This window comes from Bos indicus, chromosome 11 (genome assembly GCF_029378745.1).
Source record: "Bos indicus isolate NIAB-ARS_2022 breed Sahiwal x Tharparkar chromosome 11, NIAB-ARS_B.indTharparkar_mat_pri_1.0, whole genome shotgun sequence".
Classification (NCBI taxonomy): Eukaryota; Metazoa; Chordata; class Mammalia; order Artiodactyla; family Bovidae; genus Bos; species Bos indicus.
Genome location: NC_091770.1, coordinates 88236731 through 88256073, shown reverse-complemented (window position 1 = coordinate 88256073; position 19343 = coordinate 88236731). Strand labels below are relative to the sequence as shown.

General features: G+C 40.0%; 1 protein-coding gene across 14 annotated transcripts in view; it reads right to left on the bottom strand.

Annotated features, from left to right (window-relative positions):
• Positions 1-4584: 4584 nt before the first annotated feature.
• The window catches only part of KIDINS220 (kinase D interacting substrate 220), a 96110-nt gene continuing 81351 nt past the window's right edge, over positions 4585-19343 (bottom strand). For 10 of the 14 annotated variants that reach the window (XM_070799164.1, XM_019970731.2, XM_070799166.1 and 7 more), the window contains 3 exons: positions 14864-14962; positions 12924-13157; positions 7878-10577 (listed from right to left, as the gene is read on the bottom strand). In XM_070799164.1, the coding sequence (XP_070655265.1) occupies positions 9315-10577; positions 12924-13157; positions 14864-14962 (1596 nt within the window). In that variant the 3' untranslated portion in view covers positions 7878-9314. Of the gene's footprint in view, positions 5045-6102; positions 6161-7877; positions 10578-11019; positions 11073-12923; positions 13158-14863; positions 14963-19343 lie in introns of those variants that run through there. The other 4 variants (XM_070799173.1, XM_070799174.1, XR_011569412.1 and 1 more) reach the window with 4 other exon arrangements.

Below are 19343 nucleotides of genomic sequence, written 5' to 3'. Positions count from 1 at the left end.
CTCAGTAAAGGCTTCATGATTGTCATAGCAATCCAATTAGACCTGTTCCTGGGGAGGTTTAGTGATTCAGTAAACCAAGAGAGTCTTTTCTTCCTGTGATTTTCTTGTGATCACAAAAGTACAAGTTTTGAAAAATAACTCAAATCCAGAAATTTGTCAGAAAAAGTCCCAACTCTTGCACAAGTTCAACAGGAGACATATAATGCATAGTCATACAAACTTTGCAATGAAAATTGGCAACAACCCAATATCCAATGAGGTAAACAGATAAGTTATATATATTCATATAATAGAATACTATTCTGCAGTGAAAAGTAATGACTTACAGCTGTGTACATCACCAGGGTCAGACCTCACATACCGTGTTTCCATCAGCTGTCAGTGTCTCATTGCTTTTAGGAAACATTGAAGGAAAAATACTTCCCTTGATGCTATGGGGTTTCAGTGATGGGCTTAATCAAGTTAGTTGTCTGGCAAGGTCACATTTAAATACACAGTTGCACAGGCATACTCTGACACACTCCCCACCCTGCCCCCCAGCACCAGTTCAGGAGCTCCAGTCAATGAGGACAGTGGAACCAGACAAGAGGGTTCGTTTTGAGATACACAAGGATTTAAAGGCCCAGGTAGCCTATAAAGCTGGGCTCCTTTACTGCTGGCTTTGAGGCTACCAAGCTCAGGCAGAGAGGACCGAGAAAGGAGAAGAGCTTCCTGGGAAAACCAGGACTTGTCCTGCAGAGCGTGAAGACGGGCATGTTTAATACTCTCCACTAACATTTTCTACAGCAATGGAATATGGGAAACAGAAGCACTGCAGACCCATGGAGGACAGAGTGATGGCTAACTGGCAGAAATGGAGTGGGCTGGAAGAATCATTAGATTTGGAGCCAAAAAACCAGGGCTGGGGTCTTGGTCCTGTTTACTAGCTGACTGACCTTGGGGGCAGGGGAATGGAGGGGTCTCAAACTGCCAAGGCTTTGGTTTTCTCACAGTTAAGATAATGATGTCAGGAGTTTAGGAAACAGCCATAAAAATCTAATGCATTGTTGTCATGTAGAAGTTATACATCTGTGTTTCAGACTCCTTATCTCTACGCTGGGGGCAATGACAGCATATACTTACTAGGACTTAATATGTTAATCCATGTGAAATGCCTATAACAGTATCTGGCTTGAATAAGCACTCAAATTATTAAGCAGGTAATTATATAAAACTAAATTGTCACCCACCACCACCTCAATCCACTGTCAACCCACTAATATTGATGTCTATTGGTTTCTTGCATTTAGTGACTAGCTGACATTAAGAAAGACAGAAAGTCTCATTTTGCCTATTTTCTTCTTAGGAGACAGTGACCAGAATCATTAAAAAAAAAAAAAAAAAACTGCTGCAGTAATGATTTTTTAGATAGGCAATATATATATTACTTATCTATTAACATTTATTAAGTATTAGTACTTTTAATAATAGAATATAAAGAAAAATACATATAGTGGTATTTAAGATTGCAATCTAACACAGAATACTGACAATAGGCATATAGAAGGGCAACTATTTGAAAACCATATAACAAGACTGCAAATAAAATTAATATATCCAGCACTATGTACAACTTTAATGTGATGGTCTAATCCATGAATGATAATGGGGTAAAGAATGTTAAAAAAAAATAAAGATTTTTAAACTAAAAATTAAACATTTTCCAAAATAACTAGTAGGAATAAAGATGTTTGATGTTTAAAAAAAAAAACAAACAGAATTTTCCCTATATATGTAATTTACACAGCTATAGATTTTTTAAAGACATTTTCTTAAACCCCAAACCCTTTTTAAAACAAGTAGACAATGGTAATGGTACAGCAAATTAAGCTATAGTTGAAGTGTATCTTGAAAGAAGTGTAAAAATGGACTCATCCCCAATTAGCTAAAGAACAATGCAGATAAATGTAATATAAGAGTGGGCTTTCTGAAGTCCACTGCCTGGGCTTGAACTCTAGCTCTGCCACTTAGAAGCTGTATGACCTTGGGAAATTACTCAGTTTTTCATTTGTCAATTGAGGATAATAGTAATTAATTCATGAGGTTGTGAAGTAGTTACATATAGAGATTATAGAGCAATATGAGGCATATGTGTTCAATAAATGTAAACTTTTAAATTATAATAAATGTATAACATTATCCAAAATGAATATAGAATAACTGATATTCAACATCAAATGTTAAATGTGGGAGATCAGTTGACTATAAACCATCACTAGTCCATTACTATTGCTAAAGATACAACTCAATGTGACCACGGCATAAAATAATGTCTCATCAATCCAAACAAGACGACATCAACTGTGGGATGTGTCATTAGTTTAGGAAACATTGAAGGAAAAATGGGAATATCAACGTTCCTATTGATGTTATGGAAGATATTTCAGAAAAGTCAAGGTGTGAAAAACTGCACCTTGAAATTGATGAAATACCAATAGGAAAAAAAAAACTGGAAAGTAGTCAACAGAGTTAGATTGCAGATGAATTTGTTTAAAAACAAAATAGTAGACATAAAGTCTTATTTTTGCACTGCTTTCTAAGTGTGGGAGCTGCATTTCCCAAATGGGAGTGCCCACTAACAGGAATTTAGCTTCTGTTTAACTCCCAGTCCCTGTGCCGGGAGGAGGGGCCTCCCAGGACCACGTCCTGCCATGTCTTCCTGGTATAAGGAGAAGCAACCAGGTCCTGTTGCCACTCTTCTAGGAGGAAGCACGTTGAAAGGATAGATTCTTGCAACAGTCAGTCTTGCTCTATAATCAAATTTTAAGAATCAGGAAGATTATGGATGGTCAGAGTCTTTGGATAAAAAAGGATTCTAGAGAAATTGTGAAACGTAATTCTTTTCGTTCTTAACCTTGCTTAATTTTCCCTGCAGCCTTCTTGATATTAGAAACTTATGAAGTTCCTCAGATGTATGGAAATAACTAGTTGAAAATTCTTTCCCTTAAAATCCTACAATCTTCCAGGTTCGGTGTTATGATTTTAATAGAAATCGTACCAGCATGAAAACTGCATACAAAGCAAAAATTAAGAGATGCCTTAAAAAAAAAAAAAAATACTGCGATTAAAGTTGAAAACAAGATGAGTCACAGTGTTGAATCTGGAACATTCATGTCAGGTATCTACGTGGGAAGATGCCCATGAGCTACCAAAACACTCACTCCTTCTCCAGGGCATACAGTTCACCTAATTCCGCAGCCACCCTTGCAGCTCAGCATGACCAGGAGCCTTAGGAAGGCCAGTGGAATGGGCAAATGCCACTTCCATACCTGGACGATATAAACTTCCCATGTGTGGGCCTCACCCCTCTCTCCTCCCCTTGTATCAACAGAATGCAGAAGATGAGACAAAGGACCCTGGATTCAGCTTTGGGAGCTGGTGGAAACAAAAAGTGAAGAAGCCTGGGCTCCTGAATCTTTGTCAACTTAGGCAACACTGAACTGTTATAGGAACAATCAACAAACCTCAAATGTATTAAGTCCATGAGATTTTGAGGTGGTTGGAACAGTGGTTAGCCTACCTTAATAAAGAAATTTTCAATCCACACATAATGGCCCACTCAAATATAAAACATTCAGCACAGAATCCCAGTATAATTTATGTATTCTAATTCAAATTTATCAGAGTGGTGAGCCTGAGATAAGGAATGAGAGACAGCAATGAGCAGTGGTCAATGAAAGTAACTGTCCCTACTGGGGGGAAAAAAGAACGTTGACAATTGGAGCTGAAGAAAAGGTAAACCTACGTATCAGATTTGGGGGGATGGTCTTGACGTTATCCACCCCCACTGTAATGACGTGGGCAACTTGGGCTCAGGGAAAACATGCTCATTGTTGCCAAGTTATACGTAAAAATATCTTCAGTATCCTGAAGTAAAATGTCGAACTGAACCATTTTAAGTTGATTCTGTAATTAATTTATAAGACGGGCATCTCCACAAAGGACTAGACAAAAGGCTAAGGCACACGGGGACTGTAAAATACACCCACGTAGGGCAGACAGCCGGCACTTTACCGTGACAGCATTCATCAACATGGGCCATGGGTCTTCCTCTCTGAGAGTTTTTAGCAATGCGTGATATCATGTCCTGAAAGATTCCCAGAGTCATAAACAGAAACGTTTATATGGTCAGACAGGTAGCAGATGGGTATAAGGTGACAGGGAAGTGGGGAGGGGGGAACTTAATATTGTTAAAATGACAACACCATTCATTGTATTGAATGGAGGGGAGGGCAAGGTCTGTAAGAACTACAGCATAAACATACTGTCTGAAGGCATTCAAATTCAGTATTTTTAGGATTTGTGGGCAAACTCTCCTAGTTCAGGTATTTCTTATTCACTCCCTTATCAAGTGCTGACTGTGTGTCCCCTGGCCATCTGAAATCAGGCATTCTTGAGGTTCTTTCCCATTCTAATACTCTAAGGAGTGTTTTATGGTAAAATGGATGAACACATGACAACCAAAAAAAAAAAACCTTAAGACACAAAAAGAGTGAACTCAGGTAAAACATGGAGGGGAAAAACTCAAAGAACTCAAAAAGAAAATAAATTCTTTGAAAATAAAAAGAGTTTAATTTGCATTAAGTATAACAATATACAGTCTATAAATTCTCTGAAACACAACTAAAAAGTGCAAGTTTGGTAATTTTGAAAATAACAGTCTAACTTTTTACTAGACACTTGACCAAGAAGATGATATAAGAAATGTCAAGTTATATAGGAGTTTATTTACATGCATTTTGCTATACATTCAGGCTTTTACCTAAAATTTTCTAAAAGAAACACTTCATCAAATTCAAATTTTACAACTATGTGGAACAAAGAAAACTGGTAGAAGTAACAAATCTCTCTTCTTCAACCAACCGGAAGCAGGGTCACTGAGTAGTAGGTGGTCTCTTCTTTACCCCCTTGTATTTGGTGAGGAGCCAACAACTGTGAGAAGGTAACCGAATTGTCAGAAGGAATGGTCTATGAGCAGGGTACTAAGACTTAGAGCCCCTGTCGCCTTGAAAGAAAATGAGGTAAATAAGTACAAAACACGTTAAAATTTAGAGAATGATGGTGGGTAATCGAGATGATCTTATTTCAAGCAACTCAATTTGAGTAACAGGGAGCATGGAGTTCAATGTTTTTTTAAAGTAAAATTTTATTCAAGTTCTAATAATCATTTGATAGATTGTGTTTTGTTAAATCTGGGCAAAACTAAAAAAGGCTCATATTATACATCACTGGTGTAAAGAACACTGTATGTGCTTAGCAGCTTCAGTCGTGTCCAACTCTTTGCAACCCCATGGACTGCAGCTGCCAGGCTCCTCTGTCCATGGGATTCTCCAAGCAAGAATACTGGAGTGGTTGCCATGCCCTTCTCCAGAGGATCTTTCCAGGGATCAAACCTGGATCTCTTACATCTCCCGCGTAGGCAGGCGGGATGTAACATTACACAAAGCATATTAACCTCAGGAAACTAAGGACCTAACTGTAGTCTCTGTAAACGAGCTGATCACCCTGTATAGACATCGTCAGAACATTCTGTGGACCTCAAGACAGTCCCACTGCCTTTCTTGTAGAGTATTATTGTAATTCACAGTTCTGGCCAGTTTTGGTTGGTTCTCACTTCGGTGAGGTCAAACCATGTGCTGTTTTACTGACTTTGAGGAGTCATTCTACTAATGGTCTGGAAATCACTGTTTGCCTTTCTTGATGGATCCATTTATTCCTATTAATTCCTTATTTTTTAATGTGTCACTGTAACTGGAGATTCAGAGCTCACCACAGAGCCAGCCAGACCTGTTCAAAGAACTCTTGCCCTTTTAAGAAAGCTCTCATCCCCAGACCAGGGCACAGCAGCATGGCGTTAACCAAGGCCGTGCTTTACCATTCTACTTAAAAGGCTTTCACCATGTCGGTGACAGTGGTGGTTGATTTCTACCAACTGTTTTAGCCATTTCTTACTTTTAACCGTAATTCTTTTTAAAGTGGTGAGAATATTAATTCTCTTCTTGATAAGAACTGTTTCAGTGATGGCTTAAAACTAATGACTTTGATAACTAATTTTTTACATACCTTAGCTTAAACTGGATCCCTCGGAAGATCTATCTATCTCAAAGGCAGCATTTTCTTCCTAGGCATGAAAGGGTTTGAGATATGTAAGATTTTAAATTTGCCTTCTAGTTAATCAGTCTCAACCAAGGATTCTCAACCTCTCTGAAGTGATGAGCCATTAAAAGACCATCCAAAGGGAGGCTCTCAGTTATAGATTAATTTATGTTTCCCAATTCATTTGCAAAATTATGGCCTATGCTTAGAATTCTGAGTTAGGGAAGGGTTAAGGGCACCAGAACCTGGAAATCAAAAATGCAATCATTTCAGGTAGCCCACCCAGGCTGGTCACCCCCCAACCCCTACCCCAAGCAAAAAAGTCCCATCGGCTGTTCCTTCCCTTCTGCCAAGTGTCAGCATAATTCCAGAAGGGCAAGCAGTGAGGGAGCCTAGATATATATATTCAGTCTCAAGTGTAAAGAAGTTAATTTCACGGCTCCTTTCTTTTACCAGCTTATTCCCTCAATATCACTCCATAAAGTTGAGGGGACAGTGCCCTCTGGTTCTCCTTTCCTGGTAGCTGTATTGATTTTACTCAAGAGTTAACCAGGAATTCAGGGATTTTTAACCTAGGATACTTCTAAACAGGCTGAGAATTCCTGGTATAGCCAAAACTTATATAATCTTAAAACCTTTTAAATTTAGTATTTTAGCCAGAAGGATAAGGGATTTAATTTCATTCACAAATATTCTCTAATACTTAGTATTTATAAGGAAAAAAGTCATGATTACAAATATATTTCACTCAGAACTATAGCATGCAGGTAATCTAAAGAGTTCTCAATTTAAGAATTTTAGCAAATAAGTTTCTTAAATTATTTGGCTAGGCAATTAAACTTATTCTGACTGCTGTGTAAAACTCACATAAATAAAATATAAGACAAAAACAAGTTTTCATGTTAATATTGAAAATGGTTGTTAGGAATTTTTAGTTTCCCCAAATTTGAGAGCTGATCCTTAAACACTTAGCATCATGAAAACTGTATCAACTGAGAGAGCATCAGTTCTTTTCCAGTCTCTTCTACAGAAAGGCCATTTTCACAGGTACCACCCCACACGTCTGTGGTCAATGAATCTGCCTTAACATTAGCTACGTGGACAGAATTATCTGTGGCTTAAAGTAAAGGTGAAACAGTTTACAAAACTCGGCAAGATGCTAACTGAGGCAGACTCTTAACGGACTGGCAAATTTAGAGCACTGATTCTTTTCTGTCATTTTTCACCCAGTTTACAGCAAAGTTTTGCATATGTGAGAGTCAGGCTGGGCTACAGGTTACAAATAGATACAGATACACACACACACACACACACACACACACACACAGACACACAGACTCGAAGGGATGATAGTGCGACTCAATAACCCATTTGGTTAGTCAATTTCTAAAGCACTGTGAAAAAGCAAACTTTTCCAGGATGCTCATGCAACAAATTAAACTGACATCCTCCCAGGATCTGGAAAACCCACTTCTTGTGGTTACAGAAACGCACGGTACTGAGCTGCGCTTGGACACTATGCTTCACAAAAGCACCATTCAGACGCTGGACTAATAGCCATGCACTCCAAAAGACCAGGGAGAGTCACTCAGGACACTCCTGCCAGCTGTGTGACTGCTACGTGAACCTGAACGTCTTCAACGAACTTTAGACCTCTGACAAAACAAACACACAAATTACTTTTTTATTTTTAATCAAAATGTGAATCATCACTGCAGTGAATAAAAATTCATGACTCAGAATAGCATGCAATTCTTTTATTGTGTTCTAAATCTATTCGTACACTTAATACTCTGGTATTAACTTCACAAACAGAATAAAGAATACACTACAATGATATTAAGCTGCATCTACTCACCTGAAAAGGAACAAAACATTGCCCCTGAAATAACTGCTGATTACACAATACTGCAAACTAATAAACACTATAAATACTAAAATGTTAACATTTCAACATATAACGTCAACATTCTGCCTTCTTTTTTAATTGATTAAAACATTTGTTAAGGTCATGCAAAATAAACGCTTCATGGAAATGTTAGATTACACTCAAACAGCAAGGCAATGAAACCCACAAGAGGCAACTTTTTAATGCGACTGGTCAAATAAACAAACTATTCAGCATGTCAGTAAAAATCCGGTTAAGTGGAAAATGTCAAAAATGTAACCCCACATTTAGGTAACTGCTCATCTAGGATCTCAACATCTACAATCCTATTTGTGACTGAAGATTATTGTGCTACATGGATACGTTATGTTAAAAAGGCCAAAAAGATGTCAACACATGATGGCAGGGGGTATCTCCAGTCCACACCACATTTCAATGGGACCGTTCGCTTAACTCTGCTGTCAGTAAATGAAGTCACACAAGATTCATCTTTTACCCTTGCTTTGTTACATGTCTTTAAACTTGTCTTCTAGAAGTGTTTCATATGATCCTCCCCCAGAATTCACATGCTGATATAGGGACAGGTCTCTTGATTTAGAAAGAAGAGTGTCTAGGTCATAGGGAGGTGATGCCCCTCACCCCATGGGCCAACCTACTAGCCACTCACAAAGGCCCAGTTTCTGGGGCTCTACTCTGGACACTGTTGACTCACTCTTTTATCAACTTTTAAAGCCCTCTTTATATTTTCTACTTACAATTTTAAAACTCTTTGATAAGCAATCTGTTATATAGCACACAGTCTCAACTTACAGAGCATTAACCTTTAGTCTCTAAAGGCTATTCCATGACTTTTCACCCCTTAAGAGCAAAATGTGCTTCTGGTTCACTCAGCATCATGTCTTCCCTCAAATATTTAGTGAATGAATGTTCCTCAAAAGGAGTCTCTAGCTTGTTACTTTTGTTGGCAAATTCAGTTTATAGTTAATAAATTTTCTGACCTATCTGTATACTCAGATCTTGTCTTGCAGCTGTATGCCAATGAAGGGTGTCATAACAATAGTGGGATTTTATGCTTCTAAGTACAAAGACAATGGGGCTGATGGATGAGCCAGGCTTTCTCACACTTCCCTCTGCTGTACAGTATATGTCTCTTTTACCCAAGATCTTCTCATCCGTGAAGGCTTTGTGAATGAAATGGACAAAGATAACATGCACAGATGGAGTCACTAAAAACTCAGGTCAGTCCTGTCACAGGGGCACAGTAATGCTATTCTACTTGTGCTTGTTCTTCTTAAAGAATGCTCTCCCTTTCTTCTCCAAAACCTGTACTATCGGAGGAGGCTACTGCGTGGAGCTCTGAGGAGTCCTTTGAGAGCCTCGTGTAGCTGGAACGCTGGCCTCGCTTGTGTGCCATGCTCTTCAGGTTCTCATTCTGCAGAGCGGTGGAGTGGGAACTGGAGCCTGACCTCAGGAGGACTTGAGGCGTCTCCCTCAGCCCCTCCGTCTCATCGGAATTCTGGTTGGCTCTGTTAGCCGGGGCACTGTTGTTGTTCAGGGTCACGGTGCTGGGGGTGCGATTCAGGTTGTAGGATTTGTGGCATGCTGGCCAGTTTTCCTCGGGGCTGCTGGCTATCAAGCTGCATTCGGAAGGGCTCTTCTTGTCCTCGGAGCAAATGGACATCCGGGCTACGAGGGGGTCTGGCAAGCCACTCAGGCTGTGCGGGACTCCCCGTCTTCCACTGTGGGGGTCATCTTCGAGCTCTATGAGGTTGGCCTTTTCAAGCTGGGAGTCATCTGCCGCCTCGTTGTGAAGGGAGTGGTTGGGCGAGCTCTCATTGGACCTCACTCCTGAGTCAGAGGAGTCCTTTTTGTCAAGGAGGGCATCTGACAAGTACTCTTTGGCCTTGATGAAGGTTCGAATGGGCTCTGCACTGTGCTCTGGAGACTTCAATGCTCTCTCTGCTTTCCCTTCAGCTTTCTTGTCTTTGTCGTCTTTGAGCAGTGGAGTGTTGTCTGACTCTTCTGTCCCAGACTCGTCTTCGTCACTCGGGAGTTTCTGATAGCGCAGTCCACCTCCCTTCAGCTTCAGGTCTGTCTGGAAGAGACTTGACCTTTCTGAGGACTTCTTGCCTGGGAGAAGCTTACTGCCTGACTGATCAGATTTTTCATCTTCCTCGGTAATAGGATCCAGGGGTGAGGCATCATTGGTGGAAACTCCTGATGAGGAATAATCTATAACATCTCCCCTCTTCATCAGAAATGACTTCCGTGTATCATCTTGCTTTGGTTCACTATCCTTCCCTTTCTCGGGTTCTAGACTAGAGTGAATGGAGCCCCCGGATGAACTCTGACCCATATAATACGTGCTGTGTGGAGAAGACCTGCCACTCATGGTTGTGGAACCTGTGCCCCCTTCTAACTGAGACATCTGAGCAATGTACTCTCTATAAGCGTCTCGATACTCAGCCTGCACCTTATCAGTAAGCTTTGAAATTTCAATACTGGAGTCCTGGGAAGTGAGACTGGAAAGACTTGGGGTTCTGCGAGTTTGTGACTGTGAAGACAAAAAAAAAAAAAAAAAGAAACAATAATAATTTAAGAATTCAAACAAACCAAAAAAAGGCAAAATAAACATGAGCTTAGGAAATATATATATATATATATATATGGACAATAAGAATTGTTAAAGTTATTAAAAATACCAAATTCTTTTAAAAGAATTCTGTATAACACAGTTTAACAAAAGCTGTGAACTTATGAGTAATTTTAGTGTTATTAGAAAGCTTTATATAAATTTTAATAAAATTAGTTTACTGTTAATATTTAAAAGTATAATTTAAGGTTATATTAACAACCTTAGGACTTGCTTTTATAATTTCAAACTTTTAAATTTATTTAAGGGAAAAGTCACCTTCATTGATAAAATATAAAAGTGCCTCTTAGAAAAGAGAAAGAAAATGAGAGTTAAGATAGGATCTCAAGAACAAAATACTCACATCTTCAACGTATGTTAAAAAGAACCTTTTTCAACTTGCACAACATGAAGTTTCTGTCAAATTTCAATTCAGAAAGAGTAAATGTACTCAAAATGCAAAACAAAAACAAAAACAAAAAATTTTAGAGCAAAAGTATAGAGTGAAATGGAGAAGATGAATATTGGATCCAAATGAATAGAAATGGAAGCCACGAGGTCAACAGTCAGGTCCAAGTAAACAAAGAAATAAAATATTTTTAGACGTTTGATCTCCAATGTGAAGTTTTAAGATGAGAATTGCTTTAGATCCCAGAGAAGGTAATACACAAGGAGTAAGAAGTAAAGATTAGGGGAAAAAAGGAAGGAAATGGAGAGAAAAGAATCAAGGAAGTTTGAGAAAGGAAAGAGCCAAGGTTGAAACAAAGCAGAAATAAGGTAGAGTCTTCCTTGTACAGGGAGGAAATAACCTAGCTCGCAAGAAGTTTCCCTTAGACCCAGTGAACACTGAAAGGACGATGCCACTCCCTCACGCCAAGTGCAGTCTTTGTACCCCTCCCAAGGATCCATGAGGGCCAAACTGTTTTCCTAAGCATATGAAGATGACCTTTGCCTTTCCACTTGCATTCTCACAATAATGCACAGTGGAGTCCCCAGAGGTTCCCTCATGTGTGACCTCCTGAGACTGAATGCTGAAGCAGCTAAGGGAATCTAGCTGACTACTATTAAGCCAGGCATGAAAGATTGGTAACACAATTATCATTTTCAATAAATATGTTTTGTTCTCAAAAATAGTCATTTTTCATAAAAGTGTCATCTATGTTGGTTTACACTGGTTTAAAAGATAATTGGTTTAAGTTTCTCAGTTTATTTCTAATATGGCAAATACTGAAAGATAAAACTTACAAAAACAAAAGTTCTTTATGGGTCCTTCAATAATTTTTAAGAGTGTAAAAGAGTTCTAAGATTTGAAATAAGTTTGAGAGTAGTGGTACTGGAGAGAGGCTGGGAGAGCTGCCAGGGCATGGTGGGAACACCAAGTATGGAGGATGAGGATTTCTCAGGAAATGTTCAAAGGAATTCCAGAGAAAATAAAGGGATCACTGTTGTTCAAACACAGAGATAAAACGGTCAAGTGTGGACTTAATTTACTGAAAAATATAGAAATTTTTATCTTAGTTAATACACAATAATAAAATGCTTTCCCAACTTAAAGAAACAAGATTTATAGTAGGTAGAAAAAAGTTACAACAACAAAAAAATATTTATATTACCAAACCAAACACCACATCCTTACAAACGGCAGGCCTAACAGGCGCTGCTTTTTCTAAATACAGTTCCCTTTCCATAGAGCTCTTTGTAACTACTTCCTGTTTTTCCTCCCCGCTCGTCTTCTCCGTTCTGTGCCCTGCTCTGATCTCTTCCTCGCTTGTTTCCCTTTCTCCTTCTGATGTTCTCTCACTTTTGTTTTTAATCCTGATCCTCGCCTGTCCTTTCTCTTCTAAGAACATCCAAAGAGTGAGCCCCTCCACGTCTAACATCAGATAATAAAAAGGAAATGAATATCCGTAAAGATGTACCTTAAGCCAATGCTTACTGAACTGAACAAGAAAATAGCAAGTGAAGGATGAATTCAGCTAACTACCTAGAGAGCCCAGTTCCTATTTACCTTCAATGCTTTTGCTCTATTTTACTGTTTTCACAATTCTTATCAACTTCAGAAATAATGTCACTGTCTCTGTTTTACTGACTGTCCTCTCCAGAAGAACACAGCTCCTGGAGAACAGGGCCGCCTCCCTCCACCCTGTTCACTTGGGGACTCACTGAAGAGTTTCTAAATGACTACCTGAATGCACCAACAGAATCCTGGCTATTTCAACCCCGTCCTTCCTCTTCGGCTCATGTAAATAATGGCATTCCAGTAAATACCTGCCAACTCAGGTTGCTATGGCGAGGAGCCCCTTCGTCCAGGCCGAGCGTGTTCAGCTCTTCAAAGCTGAAGTTCAGGGTGTAGGGAGCCTGACTGGAGAGCTCGGTGTGGGGCAGCTCGCTGTGTGCGGAGCGACGAGCAGGTTCACCGTGAGGAACAGAGCTGCTGTTTTCACTCAGTAAACGTGGGTCTTCAGGGACCACTTGGTTTTCTGCATTTCTCATTTCTAATATCTTAACAGTAAACAAAGTCATCAATATCCACATGGACAAATCACATTTTGGAAGCTTTAGAAATTATTTTAAAAATTAAACACGAAGTTATTATGACGGAAATGAGAAAGCAAACTTCCTGTAAGTGAATTTCAAATAAATTTCTCCTATATCTGCTTATCTTTCATATTAACAATACAACTGACCTTTGAATGACACAGGTGTGAACTGTGCAGGTCCACTTACTCACAGATGTTTTTCGATAGTGGAGATGGCAGTTTTTACTACGTGGTCCAGGGCTGCCTGAATCCACAGATGTGGAGAAGCCCTGGATATGAAGGGCTGACTCCAAGTTGTCAGTGGATTAACCTCCAAATTGTTCAAGGGTCATCTGTACTAAAAGTAGTACAGCTGGCCCTCGGAATCCAGTGGTTTTGCATTTGCAGAATCAACCAATCATAGATTGAAAATATTTGGGAAAAAAAGATTTCAGAAAGTTCCAAAAATCAACACTTGAATTTGCCATGCACTGGCAACTACTTGCACAGCATTTACACTGTATGAGGTATTGTAAGTAATCTGTAGTTGATTTAAAGTATATAAGAGGATGTGTGTAGTGTACAAATACCTTGCCGTTTTACAGAAGACTTGTGTATACAAAGACTTTGGAATCATGGGGGTCTCAGAACCACTCCTCCACCAGATACTAAAGGATGACTGGAATGATGACAATCATCGTACATACAGTACACTCTAATTTGGCCATTACATTACTAGTGTAACGTAACATTAAGATGAAGCATGACTGGAGCGTGTCACTGAGCAGCAGAGCTGGACGGCAGCTACAGCAGTAGGAGCTACTGCAGTGGGGCAAGGAGAGCTCTGGACAGAACTGGGCTCAATTCCGAAAGCAGCACGGACACATGGGCATTTCCAGCCCAGGAGTGAGGGGGTCAGTGGATGGGAAGATGCGAATAGGAAGCCTCAGGAGTACCGGGATGGGGAGGGGTGTTTTCTGGCCGAACCATCTTGACAGGACTTATGCTGGAGGCAGGCCAGGGGTCTAGCACATCACCAGGGGCGGCGGGGGGCGGGGGAGGGAGGTGGGATGAGGAATTTGATCAGATATTGAAGGTGATCAGACATTAAGGGTAAGGTTCTTTCTAAACTGACTTTAACAGAATTCTTGCTACAACTTGGCAACACAAGCCCAACAAGAACAGAAACCAAGGTCAAGGCCTACAGGGTTACAGAAGCCTGACTGAATGAGGTCAAGGAGAGTGTCTTGGTCAATGAAAGCATGGAGAATTGGCAGGTGGTCTCTCTCCCATATTTCCAAGTGAAATGCCAAAAAGCAAATATTGCTAAGAGCTGCTGTATATACTCTACATAACAGGACATACAGGAGCCCTACACACAAGTGTAAAATGTCATTCTTACATGTTTTTTAAAAATACAGGAAAATATCAGTTTAGACCAGTACTTACTGGCACTTCTTTGATAAAATGTTGTAAATCTACAAGTTGGGGCCTGGTGCCATTCTGAATTTTAAGACATTCCTTTCTTTCATTAACAGACTACTAGTGACTATATAACATCCAGCTGAAGACTAGTAGGCGGGTACTCTTTCTGCCCCCTTCTGATGCCTATGTCAGAAGCTTTCTCTATCTCCTTTATACTTCAATAAAACTTTATTACACACACACACACACACAAAAATATCTTACTGTGCTTCTAAAAAGATGCCAGTCTCCAAAATTCATATTCATTTCCTTCTTCAGTTCATCAATGTTACACTGAGCCAACACACGGCCATTTATGTTCGCCTGAATAAAAACAAACGTAAGATAAACAAAATATGAGAAATTATGAATTTCCAGTGATTAAAAAGCACATTTATACTAGAGACTAGAATACACTGACCTAAAGAAGGTTATCATCCCATGTAATAATCAGTAAACAAGCAGAGTCTGAACAACATAAGTCACTCCATACTTTCCCAAGCGTTTCAGGCACTCAAGTAAAATAAATCACAAGGATCAACCTCAGAGCTAAACCCAATTATTTCCGAAACTACCTACCCTGCCATGAGCAGTAACAAAACTGTTAACTTTTCTCCTCTAATCCTATAAAATCTGAGCACAAAGGCAAGCTGCTGGGAGGGGACACAGATGTCCGTCAGCATGCTGGTCACTCACTGACAAAGTTCTAAATGAAGTGAAAGTCGCTCAGTCGTGTCCGACTCTTTGCGACTCCACGGACTATACAGTCCATGGAATTCTCCAGGCCAGAATACTGGAGTGGGTAGCCTTTCTCTTCTCCAGGGGATCTTCCCAACCCAGGGATTGAGCCCAGGTCTCCTGCATTGCAGGCGGATTCTCTACCAGCTGAGCCACCAGGGAAGCCCAAGAATTCTGGAGTGGGTAGCCTCTCCCTTCTCCAGCGGATCTTCCCAACCCAGCAACTGAATTGAGGTCTCCTGCATTGCAGGTGGAATCTTTACCAGCTGACCTACCAGGGAAGCCCCGGTAAGCCTTCGTTTACTTCTAAATAAAGTAAGCACTGACAAACATGTTCATCAACTACACCAGATAACCTCAACCACCACAAATGTCCACCACAAGGTTCCCAGTCTATTAAATGCACAAAAAATGATCTTATCACCACTGGGTCTCTGATGAGGAATGATAGAATTTACTTGATTAATAAACAGGCAGTTTACTTATTTTACAAAAATACAAAACCTGACTTTATTAACTGTGGTAAAAGTATTAGATACCTGTGTTTAAAATCAATAGAATGCCCAGTTTCCAAATTAATTCTGAAGAAAAGACTGTACGGAGCAAGCCTATGGCAGGGGTCCTCTGTGGAAATGCAAGGAGGTTAGCAGTTCTTAAGAAACCAACTGCCATGATGGGCTTTAAACAGCAAGGGCCTGTTAGCAAAGAGCTGAGCAGGGAGAAAACCACTGTCCTGAGGGAAATAAAATCCCCACAAAGGATTCATGTGGAGGCCTCACTCTCTCCTGACTCTAATCAAGCTGCCTAGAGGAGACAGTAAGGTCAGTAGCTTGGAAAGGCAGTGCTGGACACTTTTGCAAATGGGAATTAACTACATCTGTGAGAAAACCAGTGCTATCTGAGCATTTCTGACCAAATGTAGGTTATGGTTACTAAGATAGTTAGTATCAGTCAGTTCAATTGCTCAGTTGTCTCCAACTCTGTGGGACCCCATGGACTGCAGCACTCCAGGCTTCCCTGTCCATCACCAACTCCCAGAGCTTGCTCAAACTCATGTCCATCAAGTCGGTGATGCCATCTAACCATTTCATCCTCTGTTGTCCCGTTCTCCTTGTGCCTTCAATCTTTCCCAGCATCAGGGTCTTTTCCAATGAGTGAGTCAGGTCTTTGCATCAGGTGGCCAAAGTATTGGAGGTTCAGTCAGCATCAGTCTTTCCAATGAATATTCAGGACTGATTTCCTTTACGATTGACTGGTTCCATCTCTTTGCTGTTCAAAGGACCCTCAAGAGTCTTCTCCAACACCACAGTTCAAAAGCATCAGTTCTTTGGCACTCAGCTTTCTTTCTCTCACATCCACACGACTCTCACATCATACATGACTACTGGAAAAACCATAGCTTTGACTAGATGGACCTTTGTCCATAAAGTAATGTCTCTGCTTTTTAATATGCTGTCTAGGTTGGTCATAGCTTTTCTTCTAAGGAGCAAGCGTCTTTTAATGTCATGGCTGCAGTCACCATCTGCAGTGATTTTGGAGCCCAACGAAAGAAAGTCTCTCGCTGTTTCCATTATTGCCCCATCTATTTGCCATGAAGAGGTGGGACCAGATGCCCTAATTTTCATTTTTAAATGTTGAGTTTTAAGCCAGCTTTTTTACTCACCTCTTTCACTTTCATCAAAAGGCTCTTTAGTTCCTCTTCACTTTCTGCCACAAGGGTGGTGTCATCTCTGTATCTAAGGTTACTGATATTTCTCCCAGAAATCTTGATTTCAGCTTGTACTTCATCCAGCCTGGCATTTCATATGATGTACTCTGCATGTAAGTTAAATAAGCAGAGTGACAATATACAGCCTTGACGCACTCCTTTCCCAATTTGGAACCAGTTTTTTGTTCCATGTCTGGTTCTAACTGTTGCTTCTTGACCTGTATACAGGTTTCGCAGGAGACAGGTAAGGTGGTCTGGCATTCCCATCTCTTGAAGAATTTTCCACAGTTTGTTCAGATCCACACAGTCACAGGCTTTGGCGTAGTCAATAAAGCAGATGTTTTTCTGGAACTCTCTTGCTTTTTTTGATGATCCAACAGATGCTGGCAACTTGATTTCTGGTTCCTCTGCCTTTTCTAAATCCAGCTTGAATATCTGGAAGTTCACGGTTCGCGTAACTTGACTCGGAAAATTCTGAGCATTACTTTGCTAGCGTTGTGAGATGACGGCAATTGTGTGGTAGTTTGAGCATTCTTTGGCATTGCCTTTCTTTGGGGTTGGAATGAAAACTGACATTTTCCAGTCCTGTGGCCACTGCTGAGTTTTGCAGATTTGCTGGCATATTGAGTGCAGCACTTTCACAGCATCATCTTTCAGGATTTGAAATAGCTCAGCTCGAATTCCATCACCTCCACTAGCTTTGTTCGTAGTGATGCTTCCTAAGGCCCACTTGACTTCGCACTCCAGGATGTCTGGCTCTAGGTGAGTGATCACACCATCGTGGTTATCTGGGTCATGAAGATCTTTTTTGTGTAGTTCTGCGTATTCTTGCCACCTCTTCTTAGTATCTTCTGCTTCTGTTAGGTCCCTACCATTTCTGTCCTTTATTGTGCCCATTATTTGTATGAAATGTTCCCTTGGTGTCTCTGATTTTCTTGAAGAGATCTCATCTTTCCAATTCTATTGTTTTCCTCTATTTCTTTGCATTGATCACTGAGGAAGGCTTTCTTATATCTCCTTGCTATTCTTTGGAATGCTGCTTTCAGATAGATCTTTCCTTTTATCCTTTGCCTTTAGCTTCTCTTCTTTTGTCAGCTATTTGTAAGGCCTCCTCAGACAACCATTTTGGCTTTTTGCATTTGTTTTTGAGGATGGTCTTGATCACTGCCTCCTATATAATGTCAAGAACCTCCGTCCATTGTTCTTCAGGCACTCTATCAGATCTAATCCCTTGAAACTATTTGTCACTTTCACTGTATAATCATAAGGGATCTGATTAGGTCATACCTGAATGGTCTAGTGGTTTTCCCTACTTTATTCAACTTAATTAAGTCTGAATTTTATAATAAGGAGTTCATGATCTGAGCCACAGTCAGCTCCTGGTCTTGTTTTTGCTAACTGTATAGAGCCTCTCCATCTTTGGCTACAAAGAATATAATCAATCTGATTTTGGTGTTGACCATCTGGTGATGTCCATGTGTAGTCATCACTTAGAAGAAGGTGTTTGCTATGACCAGTGCATTTTCTTGGGGCAGTAAGACAGTATATATGTTTGTAATTAACTTTTTAGATGCCATCCTTTAAAGTATGTAAATACTAGATGCTGTTGTTAAAGTTCTACTTCACTGTATGTCTGATAGAAAAAGTATAACTTAGTAGAAATATCTATTAAAACTGGGACTCAGTTAGCCCTGTACATGGGAAGACATCCTCGAAATCTCAGGTTCATGGTAATTACTGGAACTGCAATAAAAGATCTAGGAAGAACAGAACCTCTTCAAATGTGTCAGCCTTGCAAACCCAAAACTCATAGGTATTATCAAACGGGACATGATCAGAGTCCTCTAAGACATGAAAGTGAGAATTAGAGGGACATGAAGAAGTGTGGTTTACTTGGATAATTGTTAAATTACAAATATTACAACTAAAGAAAGTGTAACAGAAAAGGCTTTCAAATGTTCTATGCTGCATACTGCAAATGTAAGTAGTTGTTAACCTTAATCTGAAATCCTTTAGAGCTTTCAATCAATATTTCTCATCAAGCACTTTTGACTTACATGAGATCATTGTGAAGTAGCATTGTAACACAGCACTTTCTTTTATCCATCTCTAAACTAAGGCATAAAAGGGCAATTTTAGGATACAAATAGTAAGAAACCTATTTCCACCTGAGCTTTCCCATCTCAGCAGAGAACTCATCTTTGATAGCCTAAATACAAAATGCTCGCTGTCCACAGAGCCCATCTCCCATGCCCTTGA